At 35.2% G+C, this 14,426-nt stretch overlaps 2 protein-coding genes across 2 annotated transcripts; both read right to left on the reverse strand.

Annotated features, from left to right (window-relative positions):
• Nucleotides 1–316: 316 nt before the first annotated feature.
• Nucleotides 317–6,214, reverse strand: LOC108727857 (RCC1 and BTB domain-containing protein 1-like). Its single transcript, XM_018456133.1, has 10 exons — nt 6,127–6,214; nt 5,854–6,050; nt 4,905–5,081; nt 4,597–4,840; nt 4,382–4,509; nt 4,037–4,303; nt 2,112–2,236; nt 935–1,032; nt 728–858; nt 317–457 (listed from the first exon to the last, which is right to left on the reverse strand). The coding sequence occupies exons 1-10, from the start codon at nt 6,212–6,214 to the stop codon at nt 317–319; spliced, it is 1,596 nt and encodes a 531-aa protein (XP_018311635.1).
• Nucleotides 6,215–7,035: 821 nt separating this feature from the next.
• On the reverse strand, nt 7,036–13,150 carry LOC108727858 (RCC1 and BTB domain-containing protein 1). Its single transcript, XM_018456135.1, has 10 exons — nt 13,063–13,150; nt 12,790–12,992; nt 11,621–11,794; nt 11,266–11,560; nt 11,054–11,181; nt 10,692–10,967; nt 7,665–7,789; nt 7,488–7,585; nt 7,283–7,413; nt 7,036–7,179 (listed from the first exon to the last, which is right to left on the reverse strand). The coding sequence occupies exons 1-10, from the start codon at nt 13,148–13,150 to the stop codon at nt 7,036–7,038; spliced, it is 1,662 nt and encodes a 553-aa protein (XP_018311637.1).
• Between the last annotated feature and the right edge of the window lie 1,276 nt (nt 13,151–14,426).

The raw sequence follows: 14,426 nt of genomic DNA on the forward strand, positions 1-14,426 counted from the left end.
CTCTAAAAAAATCTCAAGCACGTTTGCAGGAACACAATGTCTGAGAATGAAGAAGAAATCTCTCGCGCCAATTTATTAAAACACGCGAGATAACGTGCATCACTAAAAGCATCTACTTATTACCTACAATAACTTGCAGCTACATGAAAGGCACTAACGAAATGCAATTAAAAAAACAAATTATAGAAATATTTCATCAAAATACGCGATTATGATATACCATATATATAAGTGAGTATTCGTGCAGCAACAGATATTTCTAGCGACTTTCATTCATTCTCAGCAAGACACATCATTCTTAAACGAACTAGACAAATTACATCTTAAAATCATGAGCCTCCCTCGCCTTATTTATTAAATCTTTCATCATGTTCTGATCCTGCTCGGCGACATTTTCTGTCTGTTCCAAACTGGTTAAATGAAAAACGGCAAATTTCATGCAGACCTCTTGTAGCCCCTAAAAAATTGCCAACGGCATTTAATTATTATTGCACACTCTTATAGATAGACAGGTAATGAAGTTAATGGCTACGTTCAGCAGAGAAAGCAGCTTTGCAACTGTTGTAAAATTCTTCAATAAAAAAATTGGTTCTTGCTTTTGGTTCCTTACAGATCTAAACGTATAAACCAATCATATTAAAGAATTTTACAACAGTTGCAAAGCTGCTTTCTCTGCTGAACGCAGCCATTGAAATGTAAATGGTCAACAATGATACTGTTTGAATACCTCTTCGTTATATTTGGTTGCAATGCCATACAAGTAGGCGATATTCGATACGGTAATTTCATGCTTTAACAATTGAATACACTGCTTCTTAAGGCTATTCTCGCAATAAACGTTAGCCAGGATCAAAAGTTCTGTTTTCGATAAACATTGCTTCAATCTAAGAGTACTCAGTTTATAACAGCTTATTTCGTAATATACTTCACTCACCTACCACCTGCTCCCAGGATAAATCAACCACGTCGGTATACAAGTACTTCAGAAAAGCTTTGTAGACGATACAGGAAAATTGATCCAACTTAATAACACTGTAGGAAAAGAAGATTATTGGCTGCGTTCAGCAGACTCAACAGTTTTGCAACCGTTTTATGATTGTCTGCTGAGATAGGACCATTCTTCTAGATCTAAAAGTATGATCCAATCAGCGCGAAGGAAACTTCCAACAGTTGCAAAACAAACGTTCTGCTGAACGCACCCATTGACAACTAAAAATGAAGAAATCTGAAAAATCTTTAAACCTCCGGCCCTAACGCCGGCTATAGCTGATATCCACGATGTAACTTGCAGATACACGAGCGTAATTATATTATTACTGTTATACAGTGAGTGCAAAAAGTATTCGTACAGAGAAAATATTTAAAAAAAATTTTATTTTTAAAAAGTAAATATTATCCAGAGCGAGAAATGAGTCATCGAATTGATGTCGGATTGATATCGATACGATGATCTCAACACCAATTTGACGTCGATTCGACATTTAATTGACGATCATTTCTTGTTGGGTAATTCATAAAGAATAAAATAGACTATGTTTCTTAAAACTATATATACCAAAAAGATGTGTATTAAAGATAGAAAATATATTATCTGAAAAATAAGTGAAAATTAAAAATTGGATTGTTTGTATGCTCAAAAAGTATTCGTACAGTCGAGAAATTTAACTTCTAAAATCAGGAATACATGCGAAACTCGTTTGTTTATGTTAGAACAGAATGTATTCATTGTATAAAATTGCTAATTAAAGTTTATTTTCTACAAATAAGTCTTTTTTATAACAAATTTCCTTGTATGAATACTTTTTGCTCTCACTGTATATATGTTAATTTATATTATACAATACATACTACGTTTTAATTACAATAATTATCGTTTATGTAGAAATTATAAATATCTTGTTTTAAAGAAAAGTCCCTTTTCTTTCAAAAGCATGTCAAGGAAAGTTATTCAGACGTTATTCAAGTGTAATAAGACGTAAACCCAAACGCCAAAGACGCACAATGTGTACACTTTTGGAGCGACGATCCGTTCAGTGGCGACGCTACGGTGGAGCGAAGCGCCTAGAAGCGTCATAACGAAAGAGTTAATACTTTACTAATTAATGACGTACCTCTGATTGTTTTCCACCCAATTGTGCTGAAACATGGCTCCAAAGTATGAAGAACGGATTTTCAAGACAGCCTTGTGCACGTGGATATGTTGGCCCCCGACTTGTATCGTAAGATCACTTGTCGACTACGTAAGAAATGAAAGAAAACGTTGAAGATAAATGCATATAAAATTAGCTTGATATAAGGCTGTTTATCTCGTTTTTCAATTAAAGTCGAGAATAAAACGTATTGATCGAAGTGCTCATTCGTCAGATCCAGTACTTGCTTTTCACGCACAGACTTTTTAAAAATACAATCTTTTAGAAACTCAAGCTAGTAACATTATAATTAAAACATGATTTAACAAAAAATGAAAAATGTTAATCACTACGATGGAAACGCTAGTGCATATACAGGGTGGCCCATGTAAAGTGTTACAAGCTATTATCTCTGAAAATGTGTGTCAAATGACTAATATGTTCAGACAAAAGTTTTAGGAAAGCGTAAGATGGTACCATTTGTTTGACCTTGGGTAGCGTTGTCAAAGTGAGAGCAAGGCCACTTTGAATTTTTTAAACGGATCCCCCCATTTTTTATTACATATTCTTGTAGCTTACCTCGAGAGCTTTCCAAAACATTATAATTAAGTTCATTTTCATTTAGTACTTTTCAAATTATGAGGCTCGAAGGTTACAGTACAATCGGCATTAGCATTACGCAAATTGACCGACCGACGGTTAAAACCTTTTGAATATTGTTCAGGATCATGTCCTGGATAACATTTGTCAAGATCAAGGCCATTGGAAGTTGTACCTCTTATTTTCATTTTTGCACCAAAAATTCATTTTTACGTAAAAATTAAAGGAACACCTAGTCCGTCCTCAAAAATAGGTAAAAATTTAGAAGAGTGAAAATTCATCAAAAATGATCATAACGAGATTTTTTAAAAAGCATTTTAAAGCTTGAAATCTCTACATTCGAAATCGGTAATTGATATTTCGATCTGATTGATTTTTTACGTAGCTATACGAACAGAAATGGGTATCCGTCAAACCTGAAAATTTTGTACAAATTTTACAAAGATCTATGGCGTGAAATAAAAATCGCATACAAATGTGGTTTTCAGCAGTCGAAAGAGTGAATCTTTACTTTCAATTTGTTTTTTCATCATTTATGAGCGATTTTTAGTTCACGCCATAGACCTTTGTAAAATTTGTACAAAATTTTCAGATTTGACTAGTTAGATTCGTATAGTTAGGTAAAAAATCAATCAGATCGAAATATCAATTACCGATTTCGAAAGTAGAGATTTCAAATTTTATTAAATGCTCTTTTTTAAAATGCTTTTTTAAAAATCTTGTTATGATCATTTTTTACGAAGTTACACTCTTCTGAACTTTCACCTATTTTTAAGGACGAACAAGGTGATCCTTTAATTTTTTTGCGTAGTGTATATATTTATACTATATACTATATGTACATACATGCATATACACCAAATTTGTAGTCTCTCAAACTGCAAGCCGAATTGGTTTTCGGGACTTATAAACGCCACTGAACTACTGTAATAATATCACGAATTAAATTAAATTGACAAGCAATTTTTAGTAATTTGATGCTCAATTAGACATCATATTAGAAAGACGTTAATATGCTAAGAAACTGTAAATACAATGTGACAAATATGGTATATATGTATGTATATACATTTTATATATACATATATAATTCACATTGAATTATTTAAGCAGTACAGATCTAACTTCGGTATAGGCATTCATTGCTTAATACACTTATATCAGCAAAAAGCAATTACATTAACCATTCTGATTGCTCATTAAACGACTTTATGTTTTGAACGCAATAATTAATCTCAATGTGTTTTTAGAAAATTGGAGAAAGTATAAGCAAAATAAACAGAAACCGAACAACGAACAAAACATACAGGATCATCGAAAGCAGTTTTCAGACATTTCAATACTTCCGACTCTTCAGTCGCGGTCAGGATCAGCGGTTGGTGCATAACGCTCGGCGACGTGTAACACGCAAACGCGGTGTGCATGTCCAAGCACGGGGTGGCGATTGGAATGTTGACAGCATTTCTGCGACAAACACCCCATACGTATACATGTCTTTCATTGTTGACGGCGATGCTTATATGACTGTCCTGATGAGCAGCAATGTCAGACACTCTTCCCATTTGGTGCTCGACCTGATGATATAAAAATTGATCATGAAATTTTTTATTTTATTTTCTTCCTTGTTTCATTTAGGATGACGATAAATATACCAAGACTGGTTTCCAGGAATCCATTTGGTGGCCAATCCCTAATTGGCCATGGTTATTCCTACCCCAAGTGTAGAGGTCTCCTACGTCCGTAAGCGCCAGAGTGTGACTATTTCCGCAAACCAACTTGACTGAAACAATAACGATTGCGTAGTAATAATCCCATTTGGTTTTATCGTTCTCTTATTCCTTTATCGCTTTATCGAGACAAGCTCTACCTATCACAATGCCTTCCAATGAATCAATTCGGCATGGCGTCTTTCGGTTGTGCGGGTCGTCTATACCCAGCTGCCCATACTTATTAGTACCCCAACTATACACCTCACCATTTTCGATAATCACGATAGTAAATTCCGCACCGCAGGAGGCGTACACAACCTTCTTCCCAGCTAAGCTATCAAATTGCATAGGTGTAGCCACTGACTTTCTTTCTTCTATGTAATCATATCCCCAAGCTAACACCTAAATCAAACTACTTATTCAGCAGCTCATAATAATGGAGGATTATCATTGACACTTTGCTTACCTCTCCAAACTCGGTCACAGCAACGGAATGGTAATCCTCGCATGCTATGTCCACCACACGATTCAGACTCAGATCGTCTTCCAGAGGCGGTATCTTTACTAAAGTAGGCAATCTAACGACCTGATCATCTGAACCATTCCCCAATTGGCCGAAATGATTGTATCCCCAAGAATATGCCTGTGAATGTCAGAAAAATAAACGGACTGAGATTTGAACTTAGGATGTATCTCCATACCTTAGCGTCGATTTAAGTCATATTCGACTGATATCTAATTCTCTTATTTTATCACGCCTACATATATCTAGGATACGTTCAACTTAACATTCACAACGTCCACACGCAAAATTTATCATCGTTGTTATCAAAAGTTAAACGAGGATAAAATGAACGTTAAGTGGAACGTATTCTAATTGGCTTTACGATTCTATATACTTAATTCTTCAAGGTCTCCCTTTATAAATTTTAACATAATATTCGAGGACAACGCTCTCATTGATTTAACGTTTCACGAATGAGTCGCTTGATTTAGCAATTTCATAAAATCTTTGACAATTCTGTAGAATTAGCAGATGCATCAATAAAAAATGACAAAGAAGAAACATTAAAATGTACTTTTATGTACAAATAAAAATTCATTAACAGCCAGTTGTTTCACCTTTAGATAAAACATGTGATAATTTATGGATAAACAAGAGTAAAAGAGTAAGAGAATAAAAGAATAAAGGAGTGAACTGAAGTTTTTACCGAAAGACAGAACAACCCAGATTAACAATTTTATTTTTTAATTACTTTAAAATAGTTTAAAAGAATGAAATTTATCGTTTAGCAATTCCCCATTTCATGAAAATTATGTGTATTCCAAAAAGAACAAATCGAAATTATATATATTGCAGACATGAAACATGTTACGAAAACAATAAAAAAATCATTTCTGACCTTCTAACATACCTCTCCTTCTTTTGTAAGTGCCAGAACACGATTCTTGCTACACGTAAACGTCTTTATATCTTTCATGCACAGGACCTCGATCTTCTTCGGATATAACGTAGAGACTGTGTCCCCAGTCCCCAAACAACCGTTATTGTTGGTCCCTAACGCATACACCATTTTATCCCTCGTCACGATTAAAGCCTTATCACATGCACCTATTTCGAGACATATAAAGATGAACAACATTGTCAAAGTAAGTTTGCAAAAGAAATAAAGAAAATGAATAATTACCAAACACCATAATCATGTGGATTTGCGAGACGAATTCCGGCTCCAAGAAACTAACGATAGGCCAGATATGTAAATCCGAGGTACACATATCGCTATACGGGATCGTCTTTTCGCGAATGCTTCGTTTTGTTCCCGTTATTTCGCGTATTTCGTGAATTCAAGTGACTTATTATCTTTTCTGTCAACAGATATCTAATTGGTTTGAAATCGGAGTACATTCGCTGTTAGCCGACAATACAACAGTAGCCAAATACGGGTGGAAAAAAAAGGACTATCATACGCTATTGCGCACATATATTCGAAGCCAATGGTTGCGTTCAACAGAATGTTTATTTTGTAACTGTTGGAAGTTTGTTTCGCTGAGATAGGACTATTTCGAGCAATTTAAACAGCATAATCTAATCAGTGCCAAGAAAACATCCAAAGTTCGCAACTTTCAAAAGTTGCAAAATAAAATATTTTGCTGAACATAGCCAATGAGAATTGATGTCTAACCATTATATTGCCATTTGATTTGAATCGGCATCGCACCATTATTCTTTTACTTTTTTGTTTTTGTATTGTAATTTACTCCTATGTGCTTACATTGGCGTGCTGCTTTTCTTTTAAAAGACACAAATCGACACAAAAAAGTACACTACAATCAAATAAAATGTCATATGCAATGTGATTAAAATTTTATTTTACAAAATTTCGTTTAAAATTTCACAAACGGTATATCTTTCAACACATGTATATTGTAAATATATGTACATTCTTTTCAGAACAACATCGTTCAATCGATCAAAATTAAATCAAGAGATGTGTGGTAATGTTTCGGCGAATTTGAATACAGCGATTCGCCTCTCGAGATTCTCTCGATTTTCTTCTCGTTGAGTTGAATTATCTCTTTGAGGAAAATAAACACAATTAGTATTTGAAACATCCAGCTCTGCGCGCCTTGATTATAAATGATGTCATCATCAATTCCTGCTCAAGTTTGGCGAAATCTTCTGTCATCGTCACAGCATTCATGTGATGAACGGCAAATCTGACGCAGCAATCTTCTAGCTCCTAAATAATTATCAATGATATTCAGATATTATTAAATATGCATATAGATAAATAAATATCGCTGTTAATAAAATGTTAATGAGCGTCAACAGTGTTTGAATACCTCCTCGTTATATTTGACTGCAATGGTATATAAGTAAACGACATTCGGTACGGTAATTTCTTTCTTTAGCATCTGAAAACACTTCTTCCTAAGATCGCTCTCGCAGTATGCGTCAGCCAGGTCCAAAAGTCCTATAACAAAAAACATTGTTTTAATCGTAAGTGTGGATTCAGACTGATAATAGTTGATAGTGCACTTGACTCACCTACCACCTGCTTCCAGGGTAAATCGACTATGTCGGTATACAAGTACTTCAGGAACGCTTTGTAGACAATATAGGAAAACTGATCCAACTTAATAACACTGTAGGAAAAGAAAATTGGTGACGAAATGAGGAATTCTGAAGTCATTAACACTGATCTTTTGTTAAATCATTACGTACCTCTGGTTGTTTTCCGCCCAATCGTGCTGAAACAAGGTTTGAAAATACGAAGAGCGGACCTTTAAAATAATCTTGTGCACGTGCATAAAATAGTTCCCGACTTGTATCCTAAGATCGCTTGTCGACTATATAAGAAATGACAAATACGTACGGAATTAACTCGACATAAATTATTCGTTACATTTTTCAATTGAGATCGAGAATATAACATATGAAATATTAATCGAAATGCTATTCACCGTCACCTTCAGTACATTCTTTGCATGCATACAGATTTCTCAAAAATACAATTTATTTTAAAAACTTAAATTAGCAATACTACATTTGAAAAAGGATAAAACAAAAAATGACAAATGTTCACCACAACGTTGGAAATATTAGTACACATATGAATTAATATTTCCATTGAGAATAAAAATTATATATTAAATATAATTAGAGATATAGGCTGCGGTCCTTTGATACTACAACGGTTCGAAGTATTTGAGCGACCAATCAGAACAAAAAATTTTATGAATTGACTAATCAAAGAATGCTTCGAAGCGTTTGTAACGTAAAGTGGACCGCAGCCTATATCTCATTGATACTGATTACTAATCAGATCACAATTTGTTTTTTTATTTCAATTGCATATTTTCCCGTGTGGGGTTGCTAGTTTCCCATCAGGCACTTCCCCTGATGGCGCATTGGGGAATCTCACCGGCTTGCCGGAAGGTGGCGGGGAAATAAAATACCCGGGGTGGATCAAAACTAGCAAACAAAGACAATGGAAAAAACTACCACGGAAAGGATTACCCCAGGTAGCAGCCCGAGCTACTCGGAAAATCCATTCTCCTTGGAGGCAGGCCCCATGGATTTTGGGATGGGCCATCTATTGCTTTACAAAGACCAAGACAGGATAGAGGTGAAAAACGCAAATGACTTACAGACTGAAAAGGAACAACTTTTGTACAAGGCCTTTAATGGAAATTAGTGAAAAGCAAAAACTTAACAAAAAAATACAGCAAATAGAACAGCAGATGAGAGAAATAGAATCCAAGAAATATAAATTTGTAATGAGTCGCAAACAAATATTAATTATGAAACAGATGAGGAGGAATTGCGTAGGAAAACAGAATGAATTCCGAAAAGAAGCCCAAAAAAGAAGCGGAAAGCAAGCTCATCACACCGTACATATCACCTGCAGGAATAGAAATTGGAAACAAGTGTAATCAAGAAACCAATTTAACTGGAAATAACAAACCCCAGCAAGTAGAACGACAAAGACTAGTGGGTAGAATGCGCGCTTCTCCACCTATATATGTAGCAGGGATGAAAGAATACATCAAGCCATTTATGACCATTAAAAGAGCGGTATCGAAAGAATGTAGAATAGCCTCACTTAATAATGATATGTGGAAAATAAACACGCCAGATGGAGATTCATATAGGGCGCTAGCAGCGGAATTAAGCAAAGAAAAAAATCCAATGGCACACATATGAGGATAACATGAAAGACCCATCCAGGTAATCGCTAGGAAATTACACCCTTTGCGCAGCAAACAAGATATAATTGAAGATCTCAGAAACAAGGGATTCAATGTGATAGATGCGATAAATATACTTAAACGCGAAAAAAGAACCTTGGAAAATAGAAAAATTGAAATTGTGAAGCGAGGACTATCACTCTTCATGATAACCTTTGATAATAAAAAAAAAAACAGAAAAGATTTATGCTATCAAGAATATACTAAAAATTGTCATATCAATAAAACCGCTACGCAAGACTACACGGCTGATACCACAATGCAAGAGATGTCAAGAATATAATCATACCCAAAAGTACTGTCAAAAAGATCCAAGGTGCGTGAAATGCACGGGTAAACGTTTCACTAAAACTTATACAATCAATAAAACGATGACAAGATGCATAAATTGCAATGGAGATCACCCGACTAATTATAGAAGTTGTGAGATTGCAAAAGCACTACAGAAGAGGAAGGATGTACTGACAAAGCCAAAACAACGGACGCAACAAATGAGTGCACAAGCCAAAATAGAGAATATTATACCACAAAACGTGCCATACAAACTATATGCTGAGGCTGTTAGAGAAAAAAAGCGAACAACAATTGAAGAAAAACTTAATCTCGTACTGAACAAATTAAGCGAACAAGAACTTGTTAACAAGCAACTCTTTGATAAAATTAATAGATTCGAACACGATCTGAATAACAAAGCGAAGATAAAGCGAAAATGAGCCTAAGAATAGCTATATAGAATGCCAACGGAATTCAAGGACGGATAAGTGAATTTGAGCAATTTATGCAAATGCAAATTGATACATGCTTAATTTCGGAGACACATCTTACCCGCGAATCATATTATATATTAAAATCAAAAACTTTGAAGCTTACCACGCAATACATCCAGCAAATAAAGCAAGAGGAGGATCTACTACAATCATCCGCAAGAATATTAAGCACTATCCTGAGCTAAGTATAGCAACAGATCAAATGCAAGTCGTGTAGAACGAACCCATTTACCTTATGACAATAGATACATAAATTACTAAATAAGTTGCATAACTTAGTAGTGATATATTTAATAATTAAAAAAATGAAAAAATTGCATATTTTTTTCGACAAAGCATTTTTCGATGCGTTCAGAAGACAAAATCGATCAACGATTCTTCTTTACGAAGTAAAAAGTTAAGTTACATAAGACCGGCAAAAATTAATTATACCAATCATTTGAATCAGCCATATTGAAAATTAACTAATTGCTTATTGAGCGCGATTTAGTCTTCTGTGTAGCGATCATGTAACTCTTTCCTAGAACGGATACGTAAAAAGTGAAATTTTTTTGTATAAATATGTGTATATGTACATTCGCAAAAATTTTCATTTTTCACGTTTATGCTCTAGAGGAAAAGTTACATAGTGTTATGGTCAAAGAAATCACTCATTTTACTGTACATTTCGAAAATGTTAGAAAGTACAAGCAAAACGAATAAATATCACACATCAAACAAAATATACAACAAACAGAATCACTGAATGCAGTTCTCACTTTCAGTACATCACATTCAATGTCCGGCTCTCCGTTTATGTCCAGGAATAGCGGTTTGTGCATATACGTCATCAAACTGTAGGATGCAAATGCGATATGTATATCCGAGAATGGAGTAGCGATTGGGGTCATGATGTTCTGTCCACAACAAAAACCCCATACATACACACGTTGTCCCGTGCCGACGGCGACGCTTATGTTGTCGTCATACATAGCGGCAATGTCGAACACTCTTCCCATTTGATGCTCGACCTAATGATATAATAATGTTGATCATGAAAATCTATACTTTATTCTTTTCTTTGTCTTCTTTATGATGATGATAAACGTAAGTATACCAGGACTGGTTTAACGGAATGCGTTTTGTTGCCGATCCCCAATTGGCCGTAATAATTGTTACCCCAGGCGTAGAGGTCTCCTTTGTCCGTGAGCGCCAGCGTGTGCCGGTCTCCGCAAACAACCTGGACTGAAACAATATCGATTGCTTAGTAATCTCATTTGAACATTTTCATTATTTATTTTTTTGACGCTTTATCGAGAAGAGAATTACCTATCACAGTGCCTATTAGTGAATCGACCTGGCATGGCGTCGTTCGATCCTCCATATCGCCTACACCCAGCTGGCCATATCTATTATTACCCCAACCATATACCTCGCCATTATCAATGATTACCACAGTGAAGGCCGCACCACAGGAGATGTGGACAACCTTCTTTTTAACCAAGATATCGAATTGCATAGGTGTTGTCTGTTTATCAGTTTTCTCCTTTTCCTGCTCTTGTTCCTCTTCTTGCACCTCTTCTTCCTCTTCTTCTTCATCCTCATGTACTCCCCAAGCATACACCTAAATCAAACTGACTATTTAATAGCTCAAACAAAGAATTATTGTTGACACTTTGCTTACCTCGCCAGACTCGGTCAGAGCGATGGAATGGTTACATCCGCATGCTATGTCGACGATACGCTTTGGACCCTGATCACCTTCCTGAATAGGTATGTTTACTAGAGCAGGCGTGGTAATGCTCTCATTCCAACTGTTCCCCACTTGGCCATAAAGGTTGTATCCCCAGGAGTATATCTGTCAACGAAAGAAAAATAATGGAGTCGACTTGGATTTGAACTCAGGATATTGCTCAGGATACTTCTAGCATCAGATCTAAGCCGTATACTTGTGACTGTTCCAATTATCCTATTTCGTCGCGCCTACATATATTTATGATCCACTTAATACGTTTGCAACACTGGCAAACGTAATTTCGTTGTTGTCATCAAATGTTAAATAAGGATGAAATAAACATTGAGTGGAATGTATTTTAATCGCTTTATGGTTCCGTATACTCGGTTTCTTACAGTCTTTTTTAATATTTTCACATACTGCGAAGACATCACTGTCATTCATTTTACGTTTTACGTCTTGATTTAGCAATTTTATTATATCTCTGGCAATTTTGTAGAATTGATAGATGCGTCATGAACGAAGGATAAGGAAGGAAAATAAAATGTATGTGTTCTTTTGAACGAGTATAAATTCATTACATGTCGGTTTCATCTTTAGATATTATCGCCCATAGCAAGAAAATGTCATAGTTACGTTAAAAACCATCACGACTGCGTCATGGTAACGTGCGAATGTCTGCTTTATCACAAATGTAATGTCACAGCAATGTCATGGTGATGTGCGAATGACTTTGTAACATGTGTTATTTGTTATAACGATCTCACAGTGACATCATATCTTCTTCCTGACTGTTTAACTCTATTGTAACGTGAATGTGACCCTTTGCTATTGGGGATGAAAACTTATATAACGGATAAAGAAAAGAGTAAAAGAGTACGAAAATAAGAAAGTAAGGTAATAAGCTAAAGTTTCCATCGAAAGATGGAACAACCCAGCGTAACTATTTATTTTTTAGACTACTTTAAGAGAGTGAAATCTAACGGTTAACACATTTGTATTCAAAACATAAATGTGAAAATCACGTGTATTCCAAAGAGAACAAATCAGAAATATATGAAATATTCCAAAGATTAGTCGTGTAACAAACAAAATTCGAGTATGACCTTTTAACATACCTCTCCTCCTACTGTAAGTGCTAGAACGTGAGGTCCACCACCGCACGCGAACGTCTTTATATCTTTCGTGCATAAGACCTCGATCTTCTTTGGATGTAATGTGGAGATACAGTCCCCTGTGCCTAAACAACCGAAATGGTTGATCCCCAAAGCATATACCATCTTATCTTTCGTCACGATTAAGGCACTATGACCATATATATCTGTTTCAAAATATAAGATCAACAACGTTGTCAAAGCGTGTAAGCAAAGGATGTAAAAAGAGCGAATTACCATATACTATGACCATTCGAATTTGTGAGATAAATTCCGGCTCCAGTGATCTGAGGACTTGCCAGCTACGTAAAACTGAGGTGCACATATCGCTTGTCGGGATCGCTTTTTCGCAAACGCTATGTTTCTTTTCTCGTTACTTCGCAGCTCTCGTGAATTCCAGTAGTTTAACCTACTGTCAACGGACGTACACAATTATTTTCAAATCGTCGTACATCCAATAACACAATAGTGGTGGAAGAAATTCATGTGTGCTATCATACGTCAATGCGCACACGTTCTAATTATCCAATGGAAAACTCGTTCAGCAGAATGTATATTTTGCAAGTTGGAAGTTTATTTTACTGAGATAAGACTATTTCTAGAAACTTAACAAAATAATCCAATCAGCGCGAAGAAAACTTAAAAAAAGTTGTAAATTAAAATATTTTGCTGAACATAGCCATTGAGCACTGATGTCAAACCATCATTTTGCCACCATGATTTGAATCGGCATCACATCATTATTCTTTTACTTATTTATTTTTGCATTTTAATTTACTCCTGTGTGCTTACATTGGTGTGCTGATTTTCTTTTAAGAGACACAATCGACAGAAATAAGTACACTGAAACACCACAATCAAATGGAACGCCATATACAATGTGATAAAATTTTTATTATCTAACACACACACATTATAAAATTTTGTTTAAAACTTCACAGACGGTGAATCTTTCAACAGATGTATATTGCAAATATATGTACATTCTTTTCAGAATAATATCGTTCAATCGATCAAAATTAAATCAAGAGACGCGGTAATGTCTCGGCGAATTTGAACATACAGCGACTCGCCTCTCGAGATTCTCTCGATTTTCTTGTCGTTGAGTTGCATTATTTCTTTGAGGAAAATAAACGCAATTAGTATTTGAAACATCCAGCTCTGCTCTGCCTTGATTATAAATGATGTCATCATCAATTCTTGCTCAAGTTTGGCGAAATCTTCTGTCATCGTCACAGCAGTCATGTGATGAACGGCAAATTTGACGCAGCAATCTTCTAACTCTTAAGAATTATCAATGACAATGCTTATTTTGCAACTGTTGGAAGTTTATTTTGCTGAGATAGAACTATTTTCAGAAATTTAAATAGAATAATCCAATCAGCGCGGAGAAAATTTACAAAAGTTGTAAATTAAAATATTTTGCCGAACAAAGCCAATGAGCATTGATGTGAACCATCATTTTGCCACCATAATTTGAATCGGCATCACATCATTATCCTTTTACTTATTTTTGTATTGTAATTTACTCCTGTGTGTTTACATTGGTATGCTGCTTTTCTTTTAATAGACACAAATCGACACAAATAAATACACTGAAA

Source organism: Mycetomoellerius zeteki, unplaced genomic scaffold, assembly GCF_001594055.1.
Source record: "Mycetomoellerius zeteki isolate Tzet28-1 unplaced genomic scaffold, Tzet1.0 scaffold555, whole genome shotgun sequence".
NCBI lineage: Eukaryota > Metazoa > Arthropoda > Insecta > Hymenoptera > Formicidae > Mycetomoellerius > Mycetomoellerius zeteki.